Here is a 27,824-nt window from a genome sequence, read left to right as displayed (position 1 = left end):
AAAATGATGAAAATACAAACTCTAATTGTCAGATTGATCCCTTTTAGAGATTTGTTGATGTGTTATCAATATCTGATCGATAATATCATCAATATTTGATTGATATTGTCGTCATTTAATTTTAATCATTTTAACAATTAAGATTTGTAAATTCTTCTTCATTTAACTCAATTTCCCTTGAAAAAAAAAATCACTCAAATTATATTTGTACAAATAAAATAAATGTACGGAATTATAGGCTCCTAAGACCAAAAGTTACCAAAGAAACAAATGCATAAAAATGTTTTGTTCATAATATGTGGAATAGAAACAAAATTGGCTAGTCTACATTTTCATGTTCCTGTTCACTTGTCATGGAGGTAGTAGGATGTATTACAAATGACGTTTTACCGTAATAACAAAAAACAATCATATCTATGCACCTGGTGCAATTTCAATCCCTCTCCCTCTTAACAACTAAAAAAAACTGACACAAAAACAAAAACAAACAGTTCACCACAGTACACATTTTAGCATGCAATCCCTGCGTGTTACGCTTTAATACATATTTGCTAAGATCTATCGCCCACGTGACCTCCATCACAAGATTATGATCACAGCACTGCTTAAGCATTTATATATTGCCACATTTCTTTGCAGATTACCATGTCTGCATTTCACAAAGAACCATTTTACAGTTTATTTTTCTGAGACGATTAGATTTGTAGAACAAATTGAAATTCATTGAGTGACAGTTATAGGCACAACAGCATCGAAGCAAAAATTACAGGGCATAAAAATGCGGCAATGCCCGAATTTGCAGCGTATCTAATCACATATACGGTAACAGTTGAAAATTTACATTTGATCACCTCCAACTACAACATGCTAATACACAACAGGTACTCTCTTTTACTTGGTTGTTTCTTTCATACAGAAACGCAGGAGAGAGACAACTTCAGGTTCTTTCCTCCCGAGGGGAACAATGCCCCCAATAGGGTGCCTGACATTTTTGCAGCTTGATCAGCTCGATGCTGCAAATGCTATTTCTCGTCCAGTTTTAGGGAATTTAGGCGTCTTATTCTCTGATCGAGCTCTTTCATCACCGCTGGTTCTTGCTTTTTCCTTTGCTTTGATATCGTGTTGGTTGTCATTGAACCTATCTTATCAAATGCCACCTGCAATAGTGTGGACACCATATGATACAAGGTTCACACGAAGAATATATAAATTTCTTCAGGGGAAATAAGCAGTTGTAGAGATATGCGTTACCGTCAATAGTTCATCAGGATCAAATAGGTGATGGGTGGTTCTCTGTAGAATACTGATTACATCTCCAACATGATGGGTTATAAGCAGCTGATCTTCCTTCATCTGCAATTGAAAATCACAAAATCAGACTAACTTCTCCTGTAATCATGTCTAATATTTCAGCTGAACTTAGATGATCGACAGTCAAGAGGTAGTAAATCGGCATAACAAATACGAGCAACAAAAAAGGCCAAAGTTTGAAGTTCTTGTACCTTAAAGATTGCTAAAGCAACGTGAAATAGAACTTTAGCCCCCTCGTAGAAAAGGACATCCCATACCCTTAGAGTAGTCTTGAAAGAGAAAAAGAGCAAGCCCCATGAAAGTGTTAGTCACGGAAATTAACAGCATGTTTCTAACACAGAGAGAGAGAGAGAGAGAGAGAGAGAGAGAGAGAGAGAGAGAGAGAGAGAGATTTGGTTTGGTTTAACCTCAGAAGGCAAGCTCTTAGAAAAGAGGCATAGAAACCACTCGGTGGCCACAAGGGAGACATCAAACTCCATTGCTTCCAAATGTGCTGCTATCCTGCATTTTGCTTCCGATTTTTAAAAAGGGAACTTTAATGAAAAGCACCCGGTACTGTTCATTTTAACGAAAAACCACATTTTTACACTAAAAAGTCAATCCTGGTACTATTCACTTTACCCTTTATTTTGTCCTTATCATTAAAACTCAAAGTTTTCAAGCCCTTTTCATTAGTTTTCCTTTTTAAAAATACACAAGGGGAAAGTAAAACATAAGACAGGCAAGTCACCGAAAGCAAGATACCTCGGGCACTTTTTATCCAAGAACTCCTTGACAACTCTTTGTTCAACATGGCATCCTGATAAATTATTTGTATAGCAGTCATTAACTAACACATTTTCCAAGAGGACTGCAAGCATCCAAAATGCATCTTCCTCTGTTTTCATCACAAGCAGTAACAATGCTGCAACATAATTTAAGCCCTGCAGCAAGAAGGTCGAACCGTTCCAGGTAAGTAAACATCAGCAGCCAAAAGTAAATATAATTCATATGAAAATACAGAAAGAGGAAAGACCAACTTTGTTGTTTCAAATCAGTTATCTTGGAAAAATACATGAAATAAGATATTATCTCGAGAAATAAAGACAAGTGGGGACGAACACACAAGCAGATTGTGATTGATAAAATTTTCCCGTCAACCCTATTGAAATTTACAGGAGAAATAACTCATACTTCAGTGGGGCATACAACATGAGTTGGTGAACTAAGGTATTGGGATGGCTGAAAAAACAACATAAAGGTACTGTAGTAACAAGTATTTGAGAAACCATTCGAATAGATTCAATTTTTGTTATTTTCTTTGTTTAGGACATTCTCATTAGAGAAGTGTGGCTACAAGATATATTCAATGGGAGCAATTTAAATTATGCTAGCTAACAAATGAAGCTGAAAAGGAAAGTAAAACACAAAAAGGGTGCCATAAAGAGTAAGAAAATCAAAGCGTTGAACTTAATCTGAACAAAAACAATAATATGGTTAACAAAAGTCGAGTCTTGAACATGCTGCAATTGGAACATCAGTCTGTAACATATAAATGTTTGGCACTTTCATGCCCGTGATAAATCAGTTAATCACACAACTTTAAAACATGTGTATTTCGAGAGGCTCAAGAGAACCACCTGACAGTATCCAACATCAGAATCCCGGAAGGAATACCCAACAAGGACACGTCGGAGAGCAGCATGACCCTCTGGGGTGTCCAACCATGGATGACCGGGGAAGGTCCGGGGGAGGTCCTGCACATACAGTCAAGGAATGAATTGCAGAAAGTGGAAGAAATTCAACGACAATGCAGCTACAACCTATAAGCTATAATTTTAAATAAATTCTAAGCATTAGAGTAAAAATTAAAAGGAGAATTCCCCAATGGATTGGTACAAAATAAGCAGACAGAAAAATGCTGCAAACATGAACATTTCCAAAGATCATCCACAAAGTTACCTAGAGCTAATATTTTCGTAAATTCACTGACGTGGGAATAGCTAGATTGGCTAGAGCGGATGTGCTCCCCCTATGCACCTAAAGTCGAATCCCCCTAGAGTGGATGCGCTCCCCCTATACACCCGAATTCGAATCCCCCTCCCAGCAATTTAGATTACAAAATATCACTAGTATCAAAAATATTTTCCTAAATTCATCCTGAAAATTACTTCCATCTCTCAAAAGGGAAGCTGAAACCAAGAAAATCAAACCAATAAAATATCAAATTCAAACATTTTGCCACAAACTTATGATTGCAAAATCCAAATGAGTGGGCAAATTAAGAAACTCACATGATCAATCTGCCTGGTGGCAGGGGTGACCTTGCCCTCAGTGGCCTTGATCAAGTCATCGTAATAGCTCTCCGGCACGGTGGACTTCTTCTTGGCGGCCCCGGACAGCGAAAACCACACCTTGGGGCGGAGCACCGGTGGAATCCCCTTCCTAATCAGCCGCTTCAAAGTGATCGAATTTCCCAAAGCTGAAAACTTTAAGGAGGATTTCAAATTCCCTTCAGAAATAGAAGTCTGCAAGTACCAATTTGCACCTTTGTTTGCCTCCAATGACCACCATTCCCTCCCCTGCTGCCTCACCTTCTCTCTCACCTCATTCAACACATTCACATCATCCACATTCCCTTCCACTGTAAACCCGTAAAGGTCCTGGAATTTTACAGTCAGATTTGCCCTCCTGGCATGGATGCTGGGCCTCAAGATTGGTATCTGGGATTGGAATTCCAGGGGCAGGTCTCTCTTGCTCTGAGTCCCAAACATCTCTTTGGAAATGGGATTCCAGAGGGGTGGATCAAGATGAGGAGACAGAAAGAGGAGATAAAGAGAGAGGATATGTCAACCAAGAAAAAACCCAGCAGCTACAAATGCATGGAATTGGTCTTAATTTATAGGCTGAGAAAAAAATCTTTGAAATTTGAACAAGGTGTTTGATTTCTTCAGCTGGGTTGCTTAAAGATTTGATGAAAGATGAGTCAGGGACAAAAAATTATCACCCAAAAAACCTAGCATTTGTGATGGCCATGAAAGTCTGTTTTCTGCCATTAATATATATACTCTACCCAAAAAAAAAAAAAAAAAAATCAAAGATTAAAAAATAAACAAATGAAAAGAAAAACCTTTTAGAGTTTTAGTGGGCTTTTTTTTGTAGAAAAATAAATATTTTCAGACAAAAAAAACCCAGAAAAAAAAAAAGGAAAGGTGGAAAGAAGAAACAAAACCCAGAAGAGATTTTTCCTGCAATGTGAAATACGAAAAGGGAAAATGGGGAAAGAAAGTGGCACCTGAGATAGGGGTTGAATCAAGAGGACAAGAATATCCTAATTTAGGATTAAAAAGTAATTAGTGAAATTGGATGATTAAGAAGTGGTTTAGCAGGAAAGTCCGAATATTAGGGGGTAATTTAAGCTTAACAGAAAACATGGATGGTATGAAGTGGGAAACAAAATAGTGAAGTAGGAGGGAGGGGTCCAATTTGTAAAATAAGTTAGTTGTGGGTGTGTTTTGCTATTAAATTTCTTTCTATAAATATCTTTTGAATGTTTTTGGAGCCAGTCGACACTGAAAAAAGACGGAAAGGGATCATCTCCATATTATTTCCTCTTACTTCACCAAATCAGTGGATCCGTACGATTAAAATTTAATCCAATAATTGAAGTTATTATAAATTTTAAAGTGAACTCCTGTTTATGACCGTTAAATCAAATTTCAATAATATAAATTCACTAATTTAGTAGATTAGAAGGAAGAAATCCAGAGAGGATCCCCTTCCAAAAAAGACAGACGTTCACAATTTCACACACACAGTGTATGCAGAGTTTTCTCTTTCCTTTTATTTTTTTGGGTTTGGCTTCTTTTGTTTTGTTTGTTTTGTTTGTTACTTTATTTGTTTAGACAATTTTAGCTAAAAAATATAATTTGAAAATAAAATGAGAAACGGACAGGATTTGATTTCAATCCATTGACGTTTCTCCTTTTGTTTCTAACAATTTTTTTATGGATTTGGTACTTTGATATTAGACAGTTCACTCTAAATTCTTAAATATTTCATTTAATATTGTAGTCAACAAAATATATACTTTTTGCATATGTATAAGTCGAATTTGATAATTTTTTAACTAAAAAAAATCAAGTGTTACAAGATCAACTTACTATCTAGTTTTTTTTTTTTTTAACAAACGATATTATCTATATTAAGCGGAAGGGAAACTGGGGTTAAACCTCACAATAGGCTAACAATAATATGGTTTAAATCGATCATAAGACCTCTCATTACAAGTGAAGAGAAATATCATTAGACTGTAGTACTAAGTGGTAACTTACTATCTAGTTATCTATAAGAGACTTACAGCTTAAGTAATTATATATTTATCAATGCACACAATATGTTATTTTTCCTTTTTCTTTTTAGACAACGATAATATAATCTACAAATGACATGTTACCGTAGTAGCGGAAAGTAGTAATATTTCTACACCTTGGTGCGGGGTCGATTACCACCAATCCTCTTTCTCCCTACCATTTAAAAATTTAACCCCCATATGTCAAAAAAATAATTATAATACATGGCTCGTTTATGAGTGCTTTTAAATGACTAAAACCAATTTTAGAGAAAATGTTTTTGAAACCTATAGTAAAAATTAAAGTTAATCCTGTAAAGTATTTTTGAAATTCAAAATAATTTTCTCTAAAAACAGCTTCTATCATTTAAAAAAACTTCTTAACCAAATTCATAATCTATTTTAAATTCAATTAAATTACGAAACAAAAAAAAAATTAATTCAAATACAGAAAGGAGAGCACATTGCTTCACCTCATTTAACTAAATCCAAGTCGGTACTCTGTTAATTTGACTAAAAAGATTTAACTGTAATTAATCCAGATTAGACAGAAAGGTGAAGCGCGTTTTAGTTTGACAATCGAGTGAATTGACAACGGATGAGGAGGAGGGCATTTCTGCACACTGTTTAGGGCCCGTGATATAATTACCAGAAGTGCTAGTGAGCTGGACGTCTCGTGGGGCCCCGTTCTGTGGGACCACAACCTCTAAGCGCGCCAAAAAGGGCGGGTTGAATCACGTGCGAGTGTCTTACATTCTTGATCCTGATCATCAGACCGTGTACGAAGATGGACAACGCCGCTTAGGCTCTGACAGTTGTACGTTGTGATCGTGGTACGAAGGCTACACACGTCTGCTGATCCGGGTGCATGGTAAATGAGGTGGGACTCACAAGCAGCGGATTGCCGCTGTCCGGAGCCCGACTAGTCATTCGTGGGAGGACATGTGGACGTGTTTGGTTCGGGTGCTGGGCCGGCCTCCGTTGTTACGAATACAAGAAGCTGGGCCGGTTTTTGTTTGCGGGTCCCACTTGCAGTAGGAAGTCAGAGACTCAGAGCTCTCTGCAAAAATACAGTTGCTTTCGTTGCTTCCGATAAACGGACAAGGAAACAAAAACAAAGGGAACCGGATCCCTAAAAACTGAGCAGCCTGAGCAAAGATCTTGAACCGTTGAAATTTGATCCAATAGTTACAAACAGAAAATTTTTATAAGGTTATAATAATTGTAACCATTGGATCAAATTTCAACGTTCCTGATTTATTGCTCAGAGTGTTCAGTTTTTTGGAGATCGAAGAGGATCTGGTTCCAAAACAAAGCACGATAAAACTTTAACAAGAAGCTAAAACAACATGAACACAGATCCTTTCTGGATCTGTGCAACTGAAACCCGTAGATCGATGAATCCGAATTATTAAAATTTGATTCAACGGTTATAATTATTATAATTTTTAGAGAGATTTTTTATTTTTCTATTTGTAGCCGTTGGATCAAATTTCAATACTTGATAGATCAATTTATTTAGACTAAATTTGTAAATTATATAATGCATCATTAATTAAAAACAAGCACGTTAATTAATATTTAAATAATAATTCAATTATCAACAATCACGTCATATAGTTTACAAAATTTAACTTAAATAATTAGTCTCTCTAACATTACATGTTACATGAATATGGGTTCCTTTGTGCTCAACAAAAATCATCATCTTCGATCATGCATTAGACGTGCTATCACCTACTTCTTTCCTTTACTACAAAGACAAGATCATAGATTTTATCATGTAGGACGCAACTTGTATGGCCTATAAGCAAAGTCACCATCTCAATTGCAACAAAACGTAGTTGTAATAGTACTCAATACAACTACTACTCAATCACATATTGATAGGTTTCAATGATGTAGGACATAAGAAGAAAACCTTTCTTGTACTCGTTGCCTGAAATAAGTATCTGTAGATCTCACATCTATGATCATATGTTACAATAGTATTAACTAAGTTAAAAAATTGTGAATGTAAACTCACCATCCCATATTATTGTTGTAGTTCTAAATTACTGCTAAAGAAATTAACATCTAACAGTAGTATTAATTAAGAACCCTAATAATTAGTAAATTGCAGTTTTGACCTTTGGGGTAGAAATTGCTTTTAACAAATTTATGCAAAAGATGGCTCGAGCCACTTTTGTGAGAGAAATGAGAGGATTTATGCAAAAATTGCATTAAACCAGGTTTATGCCGTTAAATACCTTTTCTGCGACCTCGTCGCCAAATAAAAATAGTGTTCATCCGAACAGCCTGAAGAGTCCAACACATCCACTTTTGTAATATGGCAGCAACAAATAATCTTTTTACCCTGAATTGTGAAACATTTGCATCTAACAGAAAGATTTTCAAAGCAAAGACTTTTTGACAGTTCTTGCATTGGTCTTTGCAGCTTGCTTTCCCTGTAGACAAAGATTGCATGCAAACTCTACCATATACATGTTGTTACAGTTCTAAACTTGTCCCGCGCCTCTTCCCTTTTTGACTATTTTGTTAATTATGTCTTACATATATATGCCATGATTTGGACATACAATCTACCACCTTTCCTGTAAAGAAAAAGTGTTAATTGTTAAACAAACACCAATAATTATTAAATCTGTATAGATAGTTGTGAAAATTTTGCATAGAAGGTGAAAGATTTTCAAACCAGTATATTGTTATCAGTGTTACGAAAGTATAAGTTTTTAAATTTGAGTTCTTCTCTAGTTAGATATTCTTTTTTCAATCTCAGTCATTTATTTTTTATATTACCAAGTATTGTTGAAGAAAATAAAAAACAAAGATGCCAAATTGTCCCACTCTATTTTTACAGTTCCAAAAACCTGTTTGGACCCGAATTTACACTATCGGCCCGTGCAATCAAGATAGTTGAGTGAGCATAGTTTTACACCGTTAGATAAAAAGTGGAGATAATTCATTTTATTATTATTAGAGGATAATGTTATGATGTTTTATCATAATTATCTTTTAATAATAATTTATTATGAAAGATGAGATATATATTTCCAACTGGAAACATGGCAACACAAGTCAAGCTGACTTGGGTGTTCTGGCGTGCAAATGTGTGGTGCAAACTGATTATTGTTTATTTAAAGTATGGTCGGGATCATGTTGCATGAATGGGTAAAGATTATGAAGAAGCCTAAGTAGGATTGGATTGGATTGGATTGGATTTTGGTGGAGATGTGATAAGCCTAGGTTGAGATGATGACACAACAAACCTAGGTAGATAGGCTTTTTGTGTGATTGAAGTGAAGGTTTCTGCTGGAAGTTTTTTAATAAGATCAGAAGCCTAGGTGGATTAGGTTTATGATGTGGTGTGATAAAGCCAGGATTGGCTTTATTTGGAGGTCGAAGAAATTTAAAGGCCACAGATCAAATTTTATTCAGCGAGTTAGAGTTGCAGTCAAACTCTATCTAGCCGTGCCAAGCAAATACATTAGCCACTATAAATATAGAGTTGCAAACAACTGGAAGGGGACATCTAATTCAACACACAAATTGCCCTGCGCAAACCTTCGCTTTACGCGAAACCTCTCAAACATCTTGAGATTTTTTTTTTTTCCTTTTTGCCAACACATCTTCATTTTGGATAAACAGCACTGTGAAGGCAACCGGTGAACATCTTTAGTTTGGATAAACAACACTGTTGCCGTAGAATCAGCCGACCGTGAAGCACCTTCAGTTTGGATAAACAGCACTACGACAAGGCCGACTGGTTATCTATCCAAGTCTCGGTCGAGAAGGATTTTCGAATCCTTATTGGCAGAGGTCACCTCATCAGCCTTTTCAACGAAGTGAGGTGTTACAAGTTAATACATTCAGCACATTGAAAGTCGAATTTGATATTGAACTTCGCAGAACTAGCAACCTTGTCTTTAGGCTCTAGAACCCGAATGTTGAGAGTATTCCTTCCTCAGTCACAGTCGCGAGATTTAGAAGTCAGCAACGCTCCCAATGCAACATCAACAAATTTTACTCCTCGGCCGACGAGTTGGCACGTCCCGCACACAACCAAATGACGTAGTTAGCTTACTAATAATTCGGCATGCGCGCCACATAGGTTTAATAGTTTTTAGGATCAACAAAACCAAATAAAAATGTAACAATATCAGTGATCCAATCCTCTTGACCATGCAAATGGCAGTTTATGTAGGAGAATCAGAACGTGACCAAGTGTTATATACATAACATGACAGCCATTTAGAGACGACGATGGTCCAAAACACTATTCATTTTAATACAAATCAAAAGTGCAATCAGGACACCAAACCGCACAAGAACAAAGCCGATCCGTTTTTAAAGCTACGTGAGCCCACGACCCTACCCCATACCATATAATTTTATAGCTATTATGTACTTTTTAATTTGTTTTTGTTGTTGCTGTTGTGCGGCTTGTGCCCTAGCCAATTCAAACATATTGAAGTTGTTACAACCCATCATGATATCACTTCTAAGCTTATGTTTCATTAGATCGATCGGATTATGGTGATAAAGATAAAGATTAGGAGTCCAAAAATGCAAAGCTTTGTTCTCGTGCTCCATTATGCGACTTTCCACTTATTTTCAATCAACTTTGCTATCTGATCTACATCATTTCTTCATCCCTCTTTTTCCCACATATACCATCAAACAAGACCTACTTTTTTAGAACATTGGCTCAAATAATAAAAATACAAATTTCAGTTGTTGGTCAATAATGTGGACAATATTTAATCGATATATCGTCATTATTTGATTTTAATTATTTCAATAATTAAAATTTGTAGAAACAACCAATTTCTCAAAAAGTATTATCCCAACTTTCTTTTCAGTTTCTTCCTAACTATAATGTAGTAATATATATACAATTGGAAGGCCCCTGCAACCTTGCCTCTCCTACAATTCTTACTTTTGTTATGTGCTAGTTTGTTCATCGAGACCGTAATCCTACAATATGCATCTTCTAGCGAACCATACTCTTGTGGATCCCTGCAATCATGTAATGAATGAAGATGGAGCTTGGCTTAGTGATGTAGTTGCTTTTGTTGTTCATTGAAGATGAGTAGTTAACCAAAGTATGCTTTCAACTATAAAACGTGTTGTAATAGCTCGTGTTCCAGGTACAGTGACTACCATGTTGTCCATAGACAGAATACAGTAGCAGAGATGTAGCCAATTAGCCATAGAGACTTGTGAACAAGCCCATGAACCTTTCGCTGGTGGGCATGGGTAATGGAAAAATGGTTAAGGGGCAATGGGTTGGGCAATGTGGTCCAAAGGATACTTCAACAAAGACTTTCTCTCCTAAAATCTGAATCGTGGAGGCTTGGAGTTGGATCCAACTCCGGAGTTCAATATATACTTGGTGACAAAGGTATGGAGCTTAAATAGGGGAAAAGCTTACTCCTAATCGAGTGACTTTTGTGTTTACAATACTTAATTTATGTAAGTGGTCAATTACATGATGGTAGCTAGGGAGAGGTTGAAATGCCTAATCTGAAGGATTGACTACCGTAGCGAAGCCATTAGCTGGTCCCTTATATATATATATATACCTATTATATGTAGGGTCACATATTAATCCGGAATACACATGTAAGTTCTTTTTCTCCTTACATAACTAGAGGCGTTTAAAATTGTAGAGCTTTACTTAGACACATGCACATATGTGCATATAGATAGAGAAAACCAACGTCATTCACGTGTATATAGAGATGGTTGAAGATCACGTTACGTACTAATGTCAATGATAAACAAAACGGAGTGAATTAGTTTAATCAAATCTTGATCAAGCAACTTCCCAGGCATGCATTCTTGTCGTTGACGATTCAAAGCCTCGTATATATATTTTAAAGGAAAACTAATGAAAAGGGTTTGAAAACTTTGAGTTTTAATAATAAGGACAAAATAAAGGGTAAAGTGAATAGTACCAGGATTGACTTTTTAGTGTAAAAATGTGGTTTTTCGTTAAAGTAAACAGTACGGGGAGCTTTTCGTTAAAGTTCCCATATTTTAATGCACTTCCCCATAAAACCATAATCAAATTAAGAGGATGATTACGCATGAACTATATAGTTAGCTGATAAAATATTTCATAGATCATAGATGGAAACCTTAATTTACGTACCTCAAAACAACTTGCACAGTATAATGATTTATCCTTGCCCTAAACTATAAGATAAGAGAAATGCTAAGGAGACTCATTCAAAGTTGGACTTTTCATAAATTCTCTGTCACCTCATATTTTAACGTCAATTTTCATGCTAACATTATAAAATATTGTGCCAAAACATGATGTTGCAGAGTTCTATTTTTGAGAGAGTCTCCTTAGCATTTCTCATGAAATAATTAGGACTAAATCACAAAGTTTTGTTCATAGCTAAATTGGGATTATAACCCTAATTAGAATGTGCAAAGAAACGAGAAACATTGAAATGAAAGGAGGGAAGTCGAAGTATATAAACAACGTCGAGCCTCGGGCGCAATGCATGGCGTACAATATTGAAAGAGGTTAGCTTTCCATCCGACACGAAATTAGTGAGTTAGTAAGTTAGCATTACCATACTCCATCCATGATTTCTAACCCATTAATTCAAAGAAGATGTCTCAATCCAACCTAAAAATTAAATGAAAACAAGGGATGTGTCTCAAAACAGGTGTCAGTTTATCAACGTACAAGAAGATGTGTATGTGGCTTGCTGCAATGCATTGATGCACCTGAAGAAAAACTCACTCCCCAAGGCAAAATTGACAATAATTAAGGTTTCAATTCGAGCGTTTGATGAAATATGAAAAAAAAAATATCAAACTCTGTGTTCCAAGTTCAAATCATCTCTACATTCTTTAGTATATATTAGTATAAAATATCGTTTGTAGTGAAAAAAAACCAAAACACCAAAACAGGTTATTTCACGTGCATAACGATGCTTATAACATGTTTGGTAGAGGTATAAAATGGTTTGCTAGGAAATGTTCCTTTTAACATGTTTATGTTAGATTATGAATTCAAATTTTTTTCTCTTTTTAAAATATGTGTTCTTAAAATTCGCATCTTGACGATATAGATATATATTTGACAACGTAAATCTGATAAGATTGATAACATCTTACTCACTAAGATGATTTCTTATGGTATTACATTTTTTTCTTCTAGAATCATACACTCGTATATCGAGCGAATTTGTTGGGAAACTAAGTAAATTTGTGAGAAAAGCAACATTTTAGCGCATCCTAAACCTAATTTACACTCCATATATAATTAAATAAAAGAAAAATAGTATTTCACCCTGCCACTTAGTATTACGGTCTGGTGGTATTCCTCTTCACTTGGAAGTGAGAGGTCTTAGGTTCAAATCTCATGGATGATAAATTTGGTACTAAATTAGGTTGTTCATTATGTTACTTAATCGAACTCTCTCTCCCCTTAGTGTAAAAATATCGATGTACTTAAAAAAAAAAAGCAATTTCATACATTCCGTCAGTTTATCTGTCAATTATTCCGTTAAATAACTGACAATTATTTCGTTAAATAGTGATGTGGCTTGAGAAGGAACCCACCCTCTATTAAAAAATTAATTAAATATTAAAAACTGAAAAAATAAAAACATGTAATAATTTAATATTTTTTTGTATGGGGGACCCACCCCTAATAAAAACCAACCTCACCCACCCGTAATCTCCTTCCTCCCGCACCTCTCTCTCTCTCACTGTGCCCAGAACCACCATCCCTCCCCTCTCTCTCCTTTCCTCCCGTATTCTCTCTTCCTTTCTCCCTATCACGCTGCAACAGCAGCCTTGTCGGCTCTGCCATCGTCCGCAAGCTCCAAACCTTATGCTTCACGAACCTATCCACCGCACCCACGCCGAGCTCAACCTCACCTGCCAAGCCGATTCGAAAAACCCAGAAATGTTCCTACACCACCGAACCTCACGGAAGAATTGACAGACAAACTGACGAAAATTATGAAATTGTAACAAATTCGTAAAATGAGGTATGACACTGACATTTTTTAAAGATGAGATATGAAACTGTAACTGATCTAATAATTAAGGTAATTTTATGTAATTTATCTTAATTAATTTGATGATAGATTGCTGATGAGATGTCTACATAATGCTTTTTTTTTTAATTAATTTGTCACTCTACCAACTACTAATTTAGGAAAAATATGGAGTAAACTACACCAATAAAAGGACGAAACAATTACTTATTTTAAATGGTTGTTGGCTTTCAAATAATGCTACATAATTACCCAAACCCTCAATAATTTCATAAATAGAAAAAAAACAATAATTAATTCGATAACAATAATGCCAACAACAATATGCCTCGCAGACTCACAAACAAAACTTGTTTATTTTTATTTTTGTTGGAATACCACCAAGGTTGTTCTTGTTAATTTGTTCATCAACACAGAAATCGGATCTTCGAGGAATATTGGACTTTAGTCATAAAAATCGTGTGCAATGTATCTATAGCTAAATGTGAAGAACTATATTGAAAAGATTAATATACTAAATTAATATTAATTCATAACTGGAGACACCGATAGAGAAGAGAAAGACCTGGGAAACCAGCCAAATCTTATGCCATGATTTCTATCAACTATCACCATTGGAGTACTTGTAAGAATAGTTTACAAATACAGTTCTTGTTAATCTTTCTCAATATTCATGTTCCCGAATTTGAAAAAAGAAAAAAGAAAAGAAGAAGTGCATGCAAATAAATATAACAAGAAATATGAAAAACACGATGAATTAGAGGAAGAAGAAGAAGAATAACAAATGCCTGGCTTTCCCATGTACGCCGCGAAATCTTTTGCCCACCGAAGAATTCTCCACCGGAAACACTCACACATGTTGATCGTATAAGCTAGACATGATAAATATGATACCTCAAAAAACTATGTAATTTCTTCTCGGAAGAGTGAGTAGTAGTACTAGCACTAGCACTCATGACAGACCTTATTAATTTCTCCTTCTTGATCTTCATAACTGTCCGTGATTGCTGCTCAAAGAAAACCCAAAAGCATGGACGAGACAGAGAGTGAAAGAAGAGTGATGCGTGGAGGAGTCAATTAATAATGCAGTGGAAAATATAAAAAAGGGCAGAAGTAGAGAAATGTTTATGTGTTTCGGAAGTAACTGCCACGTGTTATAGAATGAATAAATAATAGATTAATATGTGTCACTTTTATTAGATATTACAGTAAAAACAAATAATTTAAGTGAAACAATAATAGTACATAATGAAATTTAGGTTGTATGAAGTACTTCTCATACAACCCGATATATGAAGTACTTCTCATACAACCCGATATTTTAGGAATACTGAAATGCAGAGAGAGAGAGAGAGAGAGAGAGAGAGAGAGAGAGAGAGAGAGAGAGAGAGAGAGAGAGAGAGAGAGAGAGAGAGAGAGAGAGAGAGAGAGAGAGAGAGAGAGAGAGAGAGAGAGAGAGAGAGAGAGAGAGAGAGAGAGAGAGAGAGAGAGAGAGTAGATTAATATGTGTCACTTTTACTAGATATTACAGTAAAAACAAATAATTTAAGTGAAACAATAACAGTACATAATGAAATTTAGGTTGTATGAAGTACCTCTCATACAACCCGATATTTTAGGAATACTGAAATGCTTCTCAAGAGAGAGAGAGAGAGAGAGAGGTTGTATGAAGAAGTTGCTCCCAAGAAGATGATGAGCGTTTCCCGTTGATGTTGTTTTCAAAGGAGGAGGTTTCCTGTTTTGTTTCACACTTTGGAGCTCTTATTTTTGTCTTCCAGCCGCTCCAAGAGTCGACGAAGATTAAAGTGCCAATTAATTTTTTTTTTGTCGAAAGAAAAGATTTTATTGGAAAACAAAGTTTAATTACGAATAGCTACATTTGCATCTTCTGCCAAGATGTTGAAAAGAAACTTTGGACCTAACTCATCCCAACCAAATCTCCCACCATGCTTAATAACGTACGCCGCCACTGAATGAGCTGCACAATTACATAGCTGAGGGGTAAAGCAAAACTTTACCGACTGGAATAACGTCGCCATTCTCCAAATGTCATGGAGATAAACCTCAAGAGACGCATCAGCCATGGCCTCCTTATTCAACATCTGAATCAACCCCTCTGAATCCGATTCCACCACCAACCTACTACCATCATCCATAGCCCCACTATCAATAACTGCCTCCAACCCTTCTCAAATTGCTTCAGTCTCTGCCAAAATTGCCGCCGCATATTGTTCTCTGCCCAAGCCTCTCGCAAGCTTCGGTATTCCTGCAAAATCGCGAAGCACCCATCCAATTCCCCCCTCTTCGACTCTCCCCTCCAAGTAGCATCACAGTTCAATTTTAATTCACCAAACACAGGCTTTCACCATTGAGATTCAGTGGTCTCTGTAGCCGACCCACTCACACCTTCCACCTGTGCCCCATTTTGCCACTGCTGCTCCTCTCTGTCCACACCTATGGCCTCACGAAACTCCTCTATTTGCTGCTGCCACAAGTCAACAACAACTTGTGGGAGAATTATGAGTTTTAGTGAATATCGCCGCATTCCTACACTTCCAAATTCTCCATAACCCAAATGCCACCTGCTGTAGAAGCAAATCCGCATCCTTCTCCAATTCCATTCTTCCCACTACCATTTGCCACCCTTCCAAAAAATCTCTTGCCCTCATATCCATCATATTAAGTTGCAATGATGTCCCAAACCAAAACACACGGCTAAACTCACATCCAAAAAAGATGTGAGTCTCAGTTTCATTAGGTGTCCCACACAATTCACATTTATTAACCACATGAATCCGCCTTCTCTCCAGGTTATGCAGCACTGCCAGCGCCTTACAACAGGCTTTCCAAATGAAAAACCGAATTTTATTCGGCACCATCAAGGCCCAAATACACTTCCACGTCCCGCCCTTCACACCTAAAGGACTCGGCATGCCACCCCCTTTACGACAAAACTCTCCATTATTCATCATTTCCATCACTACAGGGTATCCTGAGCGCACGGAATACCTCCCATTCTTCGTGTAATGCCATATCCTTTTATCCGGACATCCACTTCGACTGATCGGGATAGTCTGAATCAGTTCCAAATCTTCTGGGACCACCAACTTTGCGACCTCCTCTATCTTCCAATGTTTCCTATCATCAATAATGAACTCACATACCTTCAGGTTAGGAGCTCCATTCCGTAACCTTGGTTTGAAAGAATGCGGCTTTGAAATCCATGGATCACTAGCAATTTGAATGGATTACCCATTGCCCACCCGCCACCGAAGCCCACGGTTAAGGACTTGTCGACCTAATAAAACCTTTTTCCAGCCCCATGATGATTTATTATGCTTATTGGCCTCCATAAATAAAGAGTTAGGAAAATACTTCTCTCGAAGTACCACACCAAGCAGTGAGTCCGGAGTATGTATCACCCGCCAATTAATTTTGGCAAGCATAGCCAAGTTAAAACCCATAAGATCTCAGAACCCTAAACCTCCCAACTTCTTACTTATGGTCATTTTTCCCATGCTACCCAATGGCATCCTTTAGCGTTCGCTTGTCCTCTCCACCAAAATTGAGCAATAACGCGTTCCATTTCCTTACAAGTTCCCACTGGTAATTTGAAGCACGCCATAACATGATTCGGTAGCCATGGCAACAATTTTTATCAAAATTTCATTCCTTGCAAGTGACAAAAACTGCTCAGCCCAACCATCAATACAACTCTCAATCCCTCTCTGAACATATTCAAACACCGCTTTCTTAGAATGCCCAAAATTTGCCTGAATCCCCAAATATTTGCCAAACCCATCCCTAGCCTGAATGTTCATTCTCAGCACAATTCTCTTCTTCACTTTCTTCGGACAACCCTTACCAAAATATATAGAACTTTTCCCCAGGTTAATAATCTGACTGGATACCTTCCCATATTCCTCCAACACCTTTATCACCTCTTCCGCCTCCGTTTCATTCGCCTTACAATATTAAGTCATCCGTAAAAAAAAAGAAAAAAAAAAAGGGTGATAGGAATGGTAGCCAACGCCACTCGCACCCCACAAAGCTGGCCCTCCACCTTTCCTTCGAATAAAAGCCGAAAGCGCTTCTGCACAAAAAAGAAATAAAAAAAAGGAGACAGTGGATCATCTTGTCTTAAACCCTATTCTAGGCAAAAATACCCAGATGGAACACCATTTACCATAACACTGTACGAAACCGTAGATATACACTCCCGTATCCATTCACAAAATCTGGGATGAAACCCCAAGTTACCCATAACCTCAATCAAATAACCCCATTCCACCCGGTCGTACACTTTTGCCATAACCAGCTTAATCGCCGTTCTCCCCTCTTCCCCCTCCACTCCTTGCTTGAGAGAATGCAAAATTTCAAGCACTACAAGAATATTGTCATGAATCAGTCTTCCAGAAATAAAAGTTGACTGATTATGACTAATAACCTTATCCATCACCAATTTAAGCCTCCTTGTTAACACCTTTGCAATAATTTTATAAACTACATTACATAAAGAAATAGGTCTCAACTCCGTCATTCTCCGTGGAACCTTGACCTTCAGGATCAAAACGATATGTGTATGGTTAAACTTCTGCAGTAACCTTCCCGATTGATGAAAAGCTTGCACCATGTTGATTACATCACCACCCACTACCTCCCAATGATCCTGGAAAAAGCTAGCTGTAAAACCATCAGGACTAGGAGATTTAGTAGGCAGAATCTGAAACATTGCCTCCCGAATTTCCTCACTCATAAAAGGCCGAATTAAATCCTCATTATCCCGATCATTAACGCACAACCTGCCACCTCACCTCCTTGCCTACTATCTCCAGATTTGAATAGAGAAGTGAAATAATTCACTACAATATCTTGAATACCTCTCGCATCCTTCTGCCAAACTCCGGAATGATCTTCCAACCCTTGGATTCGATTAGACCACCGACGTTGCACCGTTTGGGCAAGTGCCAATTAATTGACTACTACTTCATCGGCTTTTGTTTGATTGTTTTCTGCTTAATTGTTGATTTAAATTAATTAGTTTTCTCAACAAAACTAGCTTGATATAGGGAACAATGTAATCCAAGATTGCAAGTAATAAGAAGCCTGGGTCGAAGCTTCCTCTCCGGTTTCCAAGCTTTATGAGTAATCGTCCAACTAACAAAAATATTTTGAATTATAATAAATCTGGTTCCTAATCATAACACCAAAGAAAATAAATAAATAGAAACATTTTCGGCTGCCGGCCTCTCTCCCTCGGAATGCGGACGAAGACCTCTAATCCTCTCCCATTTATTAAAAATCTTATGAGGGAATAGGTACGTACCCTAATATATGTTTTTATATGTGGATGTTAGTAGAAGTTTGGACGAATAGTTTGTTTATTGGACAAAGTGTGACATCTGTCCACCATTTTCGTTGTCTTGGTCTAAACCTCCTTTTAATATTTGTTTTGGTCAAACTTTTGGTAACAATTAACCTACATATTGTTGGTACGTGCACCATCATGCATTCTGAATAGTGGAAGATCAAGGTTAGGTCTCAATATACATTCACACGTGTCTCGATCTGTGAGCGTCAATTGTTAATATAGGCAAAATTATAGGAATGTGGATTATCTTCGGATCATCTTTGTGAGGATATCGAAGATTCTCCAATCACATTCGTTCATCATATATCGTGCAGTTATAAATCATTATAAATCTTTTTATTTAAAATTAAATATAAACAGTACCTGATGAAAACTGATCGCACGATGTACGATGAACGAATGTGATTGGAGGATCCCCGAAATCCTCACAAATAAGATTTGGAGAGGATCCTCATTCAAATTATAGATGCATACTTCAACATGTGGTTGATTTGTTAGAATTTCCTTATTATCATAAAAATAAGACGTGTACGACTACTTAATCGTTATTGAAGAAATTAAAATACAACTCCATAATCTGTATAAGCACACGTGAGGTTTGGTAAACTTTTAATGTGGGACATTTCATATCTTTTGATAAACTTACAATATGATACATTTCTTCACATCCTCACGCGCCATCTGACTAATAGTGAATTTTCAAACATATTACATGAATGTGTGACCATTAGGCTTTGCATGTAAATCACCTTACTCTGATACGGTAATACCATAAATGTTTCGCCCATAAATTCAATTAGCGGTACAAGAAATAACATAACTCTTTATAAACATATACATATTTAATAAACTTCTGATCTCGGACATTATTCACATTCCCATAACTAAGGCCATCTCCAACCGAAGGGTCAAGAGGGCCAGATGGTCGAAAATAGCCCAAAAATTGTCTCCAATCGAGGGCTAGGCCAGAGGGCTCGTGGGCCCCACGGAATCTAAAAGGGCCAAAAGGCCAAAGGACTGGCCCAATCCAGCCAGCTAGCCAGCCCCGGACTGGCCATGAATGCTAGGCCAAATTTTCAAATGCAACGGCTAGCAGCTAGCCGTTATTTTTTATTTTTACAGTTTTACTTATTTTTTTTATTTACAAAATTTTTTTTCCTATAACTTCTATTTTACAAAATTTGTTTCATATATTTTTTTAAATTCTATTTTTTTCCTATAACTTCTATTTTACAAAATTTGTTTCATATTTTTTTAAAATTCTATTTTTTTTCCTATAACTTCTATTTTACAAAATTTATTTCATATTTTTTTTTAAATTCTATTTTTTTCCTATAACTTCCTAAGCCGTTATACAACATGAAATTAAATTAAGTACCATGAAACAACATTAAACAATATGAAACAACATTAAATAACATTAACCAACATAAAAATTATACAAAATAAAAAAACATTTAACAACATGAAACTTAAACAACATTTTAAAAACATTTAACAACATAAAACTTAAACGCCTACTCCATGTTTCTTTTGGCCCAAAGATGTGCAACAAGATCCTGTTGTAACTTGTAGGTACTTGTTTATGGCACGGGAACATATCATTCTATAGCGCCTCATGTACTCATTTATAGATATACTACCGGTTCTTGGATTGAATGGCAAATTAGGCCCATCATATATTTTTGCACAAGCCCTTCTTGACCTATTTGGATCTTCTCGGTCGTCATCGGACTCTCCATCAATATACCTATCTCGCTCATCCTCCACTATCCTATTGTGTAATATGATGCAAGACATCATGATGGAGTCCAAATTTTCTCGACTCCACCCTCTTGCCAGTTCACTAATGATATTCCACCGTGCTTGTAGAATACCGAAAGCTCTCTCAACATCTTTCTGGTATGCCTCTTAGTGTAAGGTAAACAACTTTTCTGTGTTATTCGTAGGGTTTGGAATTGCTTTGATAAGTGTCGCCCACTTTGGGTAGATGCCATCTGCCAAGTAATACCCCATATTGTATTGACGACCATTGATGTAGTAGTCAAGTTGAGGTGTTTTACCTTCCGTCAGGCGATTAAAAAGGGGTAAACACCCAAAAACTGTAATGTCATTTTGGGATCCAGGGACTCCAAAGAAAGCATGCTAGATCCATGTGTCATATGAGGCAACTGCCTCTAACACAATAGTTGCCTTTCTCGACCTTCCGCAGAAGCCTCTTTGCAATACGGTGGGACAGTTCTTTCAATCCCAATGCATGCAGTCTAATGACCCTATCATGCCCGGAAACCCACGATCTTCAGCTTTGCGAATGAGCAGATTTAGATCTTCTTGATTTGGCTCGCAGATGTACTCGTCTTTGTAAACTTAAACAATTGTGTCACATAATTGTTCAAGAGTATCAAGGCATGTAGACTCAGACATACCATGGGTTTCATCCATCGAATTAGCTGGGGAGCCATAAGTCATCATTCAGAGTGCAACAGTAACCTTCTGATGAGGTGAGAAACCAGGGTAGCCTGCTTTGTCCCGCTTCTGTCGAAAGTATAGATTGACCTGCTGGACATCACGAAGTAAACGCTCGAAGACATGACGCCTCATCCGGAAGCAACGTCTGAAATCCTCTTTTGTGTACACCAGGTTGGTGTTGAAGTAGTTGTTCATCAGATTGGCATGCATTATCTCTCTGTTTTGTGGTTTGTAAGAGCAACTAGCAACAAAACCACCCCATTGAGGTTGTTCCTCAGTTGGTTGACACACCATGGCCGCAGCCATGGTTGCTGCTCTGTTTTGTTTGTTTCGCCTTACTTGAACTTCTTCATCAGGCTTCTCATCTTCTCATCTCATTTGCGCCCATTTTTCTTCCAATTTGGAATTAGATGAGGACCCCCAGTTGGAATCCGAAGAGGATCCAAAGTTGGAATTCATTGCAAACTTAAATTGAAAGAGATTGAATTGAAATAGATTGAATTCAAAGTTGTGAATTATAGCCAATATCCACCCTATTTATAGAAAAATAAATTCAAATCCAACGGCTAGCTGACGTCACCTAGCCGTTGGATTTGAATTTAAGTTGTAGGTTTTAAATAATAAATTGTATTTGGCCCTATGACCCTTTGACCCTCGGTTAAAGACAGTTTTTTGTGACAGGGCTAAAACGAGCCATATGGCCCTCGGTTGGAGATGGAGGCAAATATGGCCTTGTACTGTTAATTAAAATATTAATATCTTGGTGGGCCAGAGGTCTAAAATGAGTTCTCTGACCAGCCATCGGTTGGAGATGGCCTAAATAGCAAGCTGATCAGCAAAAATGAGTGAGTTAGAGAACATATGCCCTCCGGTTAATTTTTCTTATTGTAGTTAATAAGTCACAATCAGACATAATTAACACATCGTCAATTGTACTTAACTTACATAAGTTGACTACCAGGGTGTGAGTATGAGACAAAACCTTTAACAATATTTTTCCATCAAACCCTTTAGAATAGGCAATGACAACAGGGTCAAATTAATGGCACCAACTTACTCTTTTAAAAAATGGAGATGAGAGGGTTGGTGATTGCAACCCTTGTACAGAACGACGAGATGGGAGAGGAAGCATCTTTATAAGGCTCGGCACATGCCACACTTGGCTGTAACTGCACCGTTGAAAAAAATGAACTGTCAGTTTTTCTCCTTATTTCTACCAAGCCCATAAATTTGTGTATTGGCACGTCCTAATAGTATCAAAACTCGGAGCTTGACTGGGTTCAACACTTATTTATCTTGAGTGTTGTTTTTTGGTTTTAGTGTTATAAAATGGCTCGAGAGAAAAAGAGAATAGGTGTTCCACTGTTGGAGGTTGCCAACAAACAATAGTGTATAGAATTGTGTTATGCTTGTGCGTTGATTTGACTTCTTGACCAAAGGATTGTGCATCAAATGAGACCAATGGTTCGGTTAAGTTTTTTTTATTATGCCTTGAGTGAACGATGACGTGAAGCCAATGCAAAATAAGTGCATGCCTAAGTAATAACTAAAAATGAAAGTAGAAATGAAAATAAAGGCGGGGAACTAGATGTAATCATTTTTTGATGTAATTGAGATTACAAACGTTTACAAAAGTAATTCTAGGCTAATGAGCCAATCTACGTGACTTGAAAATTAGATAGACTAAACATTAAACTCTAGCGAGATTCATGCATGTTAGGCCAAGATAATGCTAGAGGAGTCCATCGAGGTCACTACTATTGGACTGGACTAAAAAGGAAACATTGCGATCAAATAGGTGATCATGGTGGTTGGAATTGCACATCAACCAAATCATACTAGGGGTGACAGAGTTGTAAAAGTTTTACATTTCAGGGATCGTAGGCAGTGTTTGCTTTGAAGGAAGGCTTTGAGATTATACTAGAAAAGCTACTGAAGAGCAATTTGGGTTGTGCTGAAAAGCAGTTGGGTTGATTAATTGGAGAATCACTTGAGGTTTGTATAATCGTAAAGATTGATTTTGACAAAGATCCTCATCTTGTAGGCCTTTGACTCTATTTACAGGTAGTGGAGAAGAAGCAATTGATGCGTTTTAAATAACTACTATTCTTGGTTGGTGGCATTCAACTGTGTCCTATGGCATTTTGCACAATTGATGCGGTGATATTAATCTCTCAGATGCCGCGTTCATTGACATTTAAGGAGGTGAGATATTCTCGGATTTGTTCGTCTATGTGATAGGTGCTCTTCGAGGAAGTTTAAGTCCAAGCCATCAGACATGTGTGAAGTGAAATCGGTGTCGTCCAAGCTCTAGGATAGAATTCTTGATGGGGCTTAGAAGTTGGTGGACCGGAGTCGTATAACTTTGTGTGAACAAAAATATATTATCCCCATAACATGTCTTATTTTATTTATGGCCCAATAACGTCCAAATTGTTTAATCTCATGCGTTTATTTTTCTCGATTTCACCTCATGCGAGCAAAAAGACTGGCACATTGATCATATACCCCCTACAGCTAAGTCTCCTTAGGCATGTTGCTCCCTGTTACATGGTCGCACTAGCACTTGCACCATAAATTTGAAAATATAGGTGATGTTGCTACATAGGTTGGTAGTGATGGTGTAGAACAATATCAATAGAAGGAAGATGTGGCAATAGTCTCCGTGGTGGTGAATGATTCTTTGATTGTTATTGCATATTTGAGCATAAGCAACTACGCACCCATAACACTATTCGCTCTTGCACGTCAATTTTCCTTGTAAAGTGAAAGTAAGGCACGTGTAGTTGTTGACAAAGAAAACAAAGGTAACCAAGATGATATACCTCGATGTTTTCCATAAAGATTTGAATTCTCGGATGTGTAAGATTTAGTACGTTTCATTTTTTGGTGGTTAAGTCGACGTGATGATGGTTTATATCATACTTTTTGTGGTTGTTGCAAGAGATCCGTTTGTCTCTTAAAGCAAGAGGACCAAAATTGACTTATTGTTTATGCATGTGCATGTCAACGGTAAAATGTTACGAATATGCATGCATGGTTGGGCTAAGAAGCACCGACATGATTCCCAAATTATATGTGCACCAACCCCTCTTTGAAAATCATGTATAACAATTTATTAACAATTTAATTAGCTTTAAAGGGTGGATCAAGGAGAAGTATAAGCCAATAAGAGTAGGTTAAAGGAATCTTATCCTTGTAACAAAGCTAAAAGTGGAAAAAACGATTCAATTGTACTCAACCTGCAACATTTTATTTAGATGGGGACTGAATCATCCAAATCTCATTAATATCCTCTCTATCATTCTCTTTAATTCCCAGTACAAACTTTGCTGTTATTTCACTCATTAATCTATTTTTACTAACGCATGTTATAGAACTGCAGAATTTATAACCTTGCCCTTCATATTTTTCTGCAGTTTATACTCGATCGTTGATATATTGTGAATGTTGGGAAATAACTTGAGTGTCACTAGTCAAGCGTGGCACCATTTAAGCATACATCATTTGAGGTTATAAGAAGGTCGGTGCAAACATGTTAATATATATATAAAAGAAAGAGTACATGCATGCCTCGATTAAAGGTTATCGACTATGGAACATACATACATACAAGAACCCACAGACGCAGCTTACTCATGTTTTCCTCAAACACTCGACATACATACACTGGGCGACAAAAGTTTTTATTCTTAATTTACTGAGCTACCCTGATTTGGTGGATCACTTCAGTTTCCTTTCTATGGCTAGAATTAATAACCACCGCCATGGCTACCACTGCTGCCACTACCGTATCCACCACTGCCACCACTGCCACCACCTTTACCACCTTGATGCCCACCACTGCCACCGCCTCTACCACCTCCGCCTCCACCTTTTCCACCTCCATGGCCTCTGCCAGCTCCTCCTTTACCACCTCCTTGTCCTTGACCGTCTCCACTACCACCACCATATCCACCTCCTTGGCCACCTCTTCCACCTCCGCCTCCACCTTTTCCACCTCCATGGCCGCTACCACCTCCTTGTCCTTGACCACCACCGCTTCCACCTCCGCCTTTTCCACCTCCGTGACCACTGCCACCTCCTCCTTTACCTCCTCGTCCTTGACCTCCACCGCCCTTACCCCCACCACCATATCCACCACCTCCTCCTCCTTGTCCGCCACCACCTCCTTTACCACCACCTTGGCCACCTCCACTTCCTCCTTGTCCACCACCACCTTTACCGCCTCCATATCCACTACCCCCTCCTCCACCGCCACCGCCTTTTCCACCGCCTTGTCCACCACCACTGCCTCCTCCTTTACCACCACCCCCTTGTCCGCCGCCGTGGCTGCCTCCTTGACCACCTCCTTGTCCACCCTCTTGTCCACCGGCCCCTTTACCACCCCCTTGTCCACCGGCTCCTTTACCACCCCCTTGTCCACCGCTGTGGCTGCCTCCTTGACCACCTCCTTGTCCACCGCCACCGTATCCACCTCCACCTTTTCCACCCCCTTGTCCTCCTCCATATCCAGTACCACCACCAACTTGACCCCCTCCTTGTCCTCCACCACCGATAGTTTGAACACCATTTTTACCTCCATGCCCACCGTGATGCCCAGGGCGTTGATGGTTAATGTCCTCTAAACAAATGAAATTCATTGCAAGAATATGATCATCTTGTTTTAAGCATTGAAATAGATAAAATTAATCCAAATACTATAATAATGGGAAAGAAAATTTCATAAGGTTTACTTACGTGTTTCTAGTGTGGCTTCTTCAGTTTTAGGGTTAGCAGCGTAGCTAGCACACCTACCACGTCGACCGAAGCCCTGGTAATGAATGCAATCGTCTACCGTCTTGTCTTCCCCATTTCCTGCGCAAGTCATATATGTACTGATCAGTGAACTAGTATTTAAAACCTGATCAGTGAACTAGTATTTAAAACCCTAAATATGCATGCAATTTAGGAATTAACCATGAGAATATTTTTCTTAAGAAAAAAATTATTTACGTCATGCAATAATCAACTTCTGCCAATCATCTTGCATAACCATTTTTACACTAGAATTTTATAACCATCTTCTTTTATTTTATTTTTATTTTTCATTTTTTATTTTCTTTTCACTTATTCGTCAAATATAAACATGCAGTAAGAAATGTAATAAATTGGATTTGGTGTTTGAAAATCTTGAAAAGAGGATACTAAAATACTGTTAGTGTAAGTTCCACCATAAAAATAATAGTTGTACGAAAAATAGTTCAAATTACGTATTAATTAGTATGCAAAGTTTGAAAAGCTTATAACGTGAGACATTTTATGATGCGAGACATTTCATGCAGCTGCGAACGTTAAACCAAAGAAATGAAAGAACAAAAGGAAAATAATATGCATGGAAGGTGATGATCATGGATATGATGAGAAACCTTTGGTCTCATGATCCTGAGGCACTACTTGAGCACCCACAGAAGAAAAAATGAGAACGAGCGCAAGCAGCTGCAGGCGCAGGAAACGATTCATTTTTTTCTTCACAAACATAATACTCACAAAACCACACTCAGAAGGAAATGTCTCTATGGATGGAGATCTTTGAGAACTCCAATGCTTTTTCCAGGCTTTTGCTTGGCTTTATTTATATTGCAGGAGGAGTAGTGAAATACGAAACCGCCATTAAATTGGGTAGATGGGATGAGAACAGAGATCTGAACACTTAGATAGTTACTTGGCTACTGAAAAGGTTGGCACATAGGCTTTGTGCATGTGCCTGTCTCAGTTATCACTTCATCTGGATCGAAAGAGTGTAAAAAGAGACACGTGTATAGATTGAGCTCAGCAGAGAGGGTTTGTGTTGGCATGTGGCCTCCCGAGTTCACAGAGTTTTCGAGACTTAATTTGTGTTCAGTCGGTTAGTGCAGAAGAATAGGAATATTCAAGCAATTCAACAACTTGAGTAACTTATAATTATAATAGACTTAGCTGTATTTATTGAGTAATAGACTTAGCTGAACTTATAGGATTATAATTGTATTAGGATATAGAGAACCATTATCAGATACCCTAATCGTTTCGTAGACATTGTTGGAGGGTTGCAATAGTTTACTCGTCCAAGTTTGGCCCTTGCAGTTCATAATTTCCTAGTTGTTCAACAGATGTGAGATTTATAGTCACAACAAGCATTTTTACTTCGATGAATTTTCAAACTTAATACTTGAACAATACTTTGCAAATAGAAACGTGAGGTTATTGAGCTTCACAAACAGATCACTCACCGAAGCTGAATATCGGGCTTTACATAAAACATGTGAATTGCACTACTTTTGTCAGTTGTGTG

At 37.6% G+C, this 27,824-nt stretch overlaps 3 protein-coding genes across 5 annotated transcripts in view; all 3 read right to left on the bottom strand.

The window, feature by feature from the left end:
- Positions 1-700: 700 nt before the first annotated feature.
- Positions 701-4,800, bottom strand: LOC103442684 (uncharacterized). Its single transcript, XM_008381501.4, has 7 exons — positions 3,585-4,800; positions 2,931-3,047; positions 2,056-2,234; positions 1,719-1,812; positions 1,503-1,580; positions 1,252-1,353; positions 701-1,157 (listed from the first exon to the last, which is right to left on the bottom strand). The coding sequence occupies exons 1-7, from the start codon at positions 4,062-4,064 to the stop codon at positions 1,023-1,025; spliced, it is 1,185 nt and encodes a 394-aa protein (XP_008379723.1). The 5' UTR covers positions 4,065-4,800; the 3' UTR covers positions 701-1,022.
- Positions 4,801-15,860: 11,060 nt separating this feature from the next.
- Positions 15,861-18,403, bottom strand: LOC139187753 (uncharacterized). Its single transcript, XM_070804333.1, has 6 exons — positions 17,858-18,403; positions 17,714-17,764; positions 17,266-17,636; positions 16,254-16,809; positions 16,076-16,156; positions 15,861-15,986 (listed from the first exon to the last, which is right to left on the bottom strand). Exons 1-6 carry the CDS (start codon positions 18,401-18,403, stop codon positions 15,861-15,863), a joined length of 1,731 nt encoding a protein of 576 aa, XP_070660434.1.
- Positions 18,404-25,035: 6,632 nt separating this feature from the next.
- Positions 25,036-27,824, bottom strand: part of LOC103442953 (glycine-rich protein DOT1-like) — a 16,674-nt gene continuing 13,885 nt past the window's right edge. For 2 of the 3 annotated variants that reach the window (XM_070805264.1, XM_070805265.1), the window contains 2 exons: positions 26,252-26,368; positions 25,036-26,135 (listed from right to left, as the gene is read on the bottom strand). In XM_070805264.1, the coding sequence (XP_070661365.1) occupies positions 25,209-26,096 (888 nt within the window). In that variant the 5' untranslated portion in view covers positions 26,097-26,135; positions 26,252-26,368 and the 3' untranslated portion in view covers positions 25,036-25,208. Of the gene's footprint in view, positions 26,136-26,251; positions 26,369-26,919; positions 27,159-27,824 lie in introns of those variants that run through there. The other variant, XM_029108013.2, reaches the window with a different exon arrangement.

Source organism: Malus domestica, chromosome 09 (assembly GCF_042453785.1).
Source record: "Malus domestica chromosome 09, GDT2T_hap1".
In the NCBI taxonomy this organism is placed as follows: domain Eukaryota; kingdom Viridiplantae; phylum Streptophyta; class Magnoliopsida; order Rosales; family Rosaceae; genus Malus; species Malus domestica.
The sequence above is the reverse complement of the archived record's forward strand: the minus strand, read 5'-3'. Positions and strand labels throughout refer to the sequence as shown.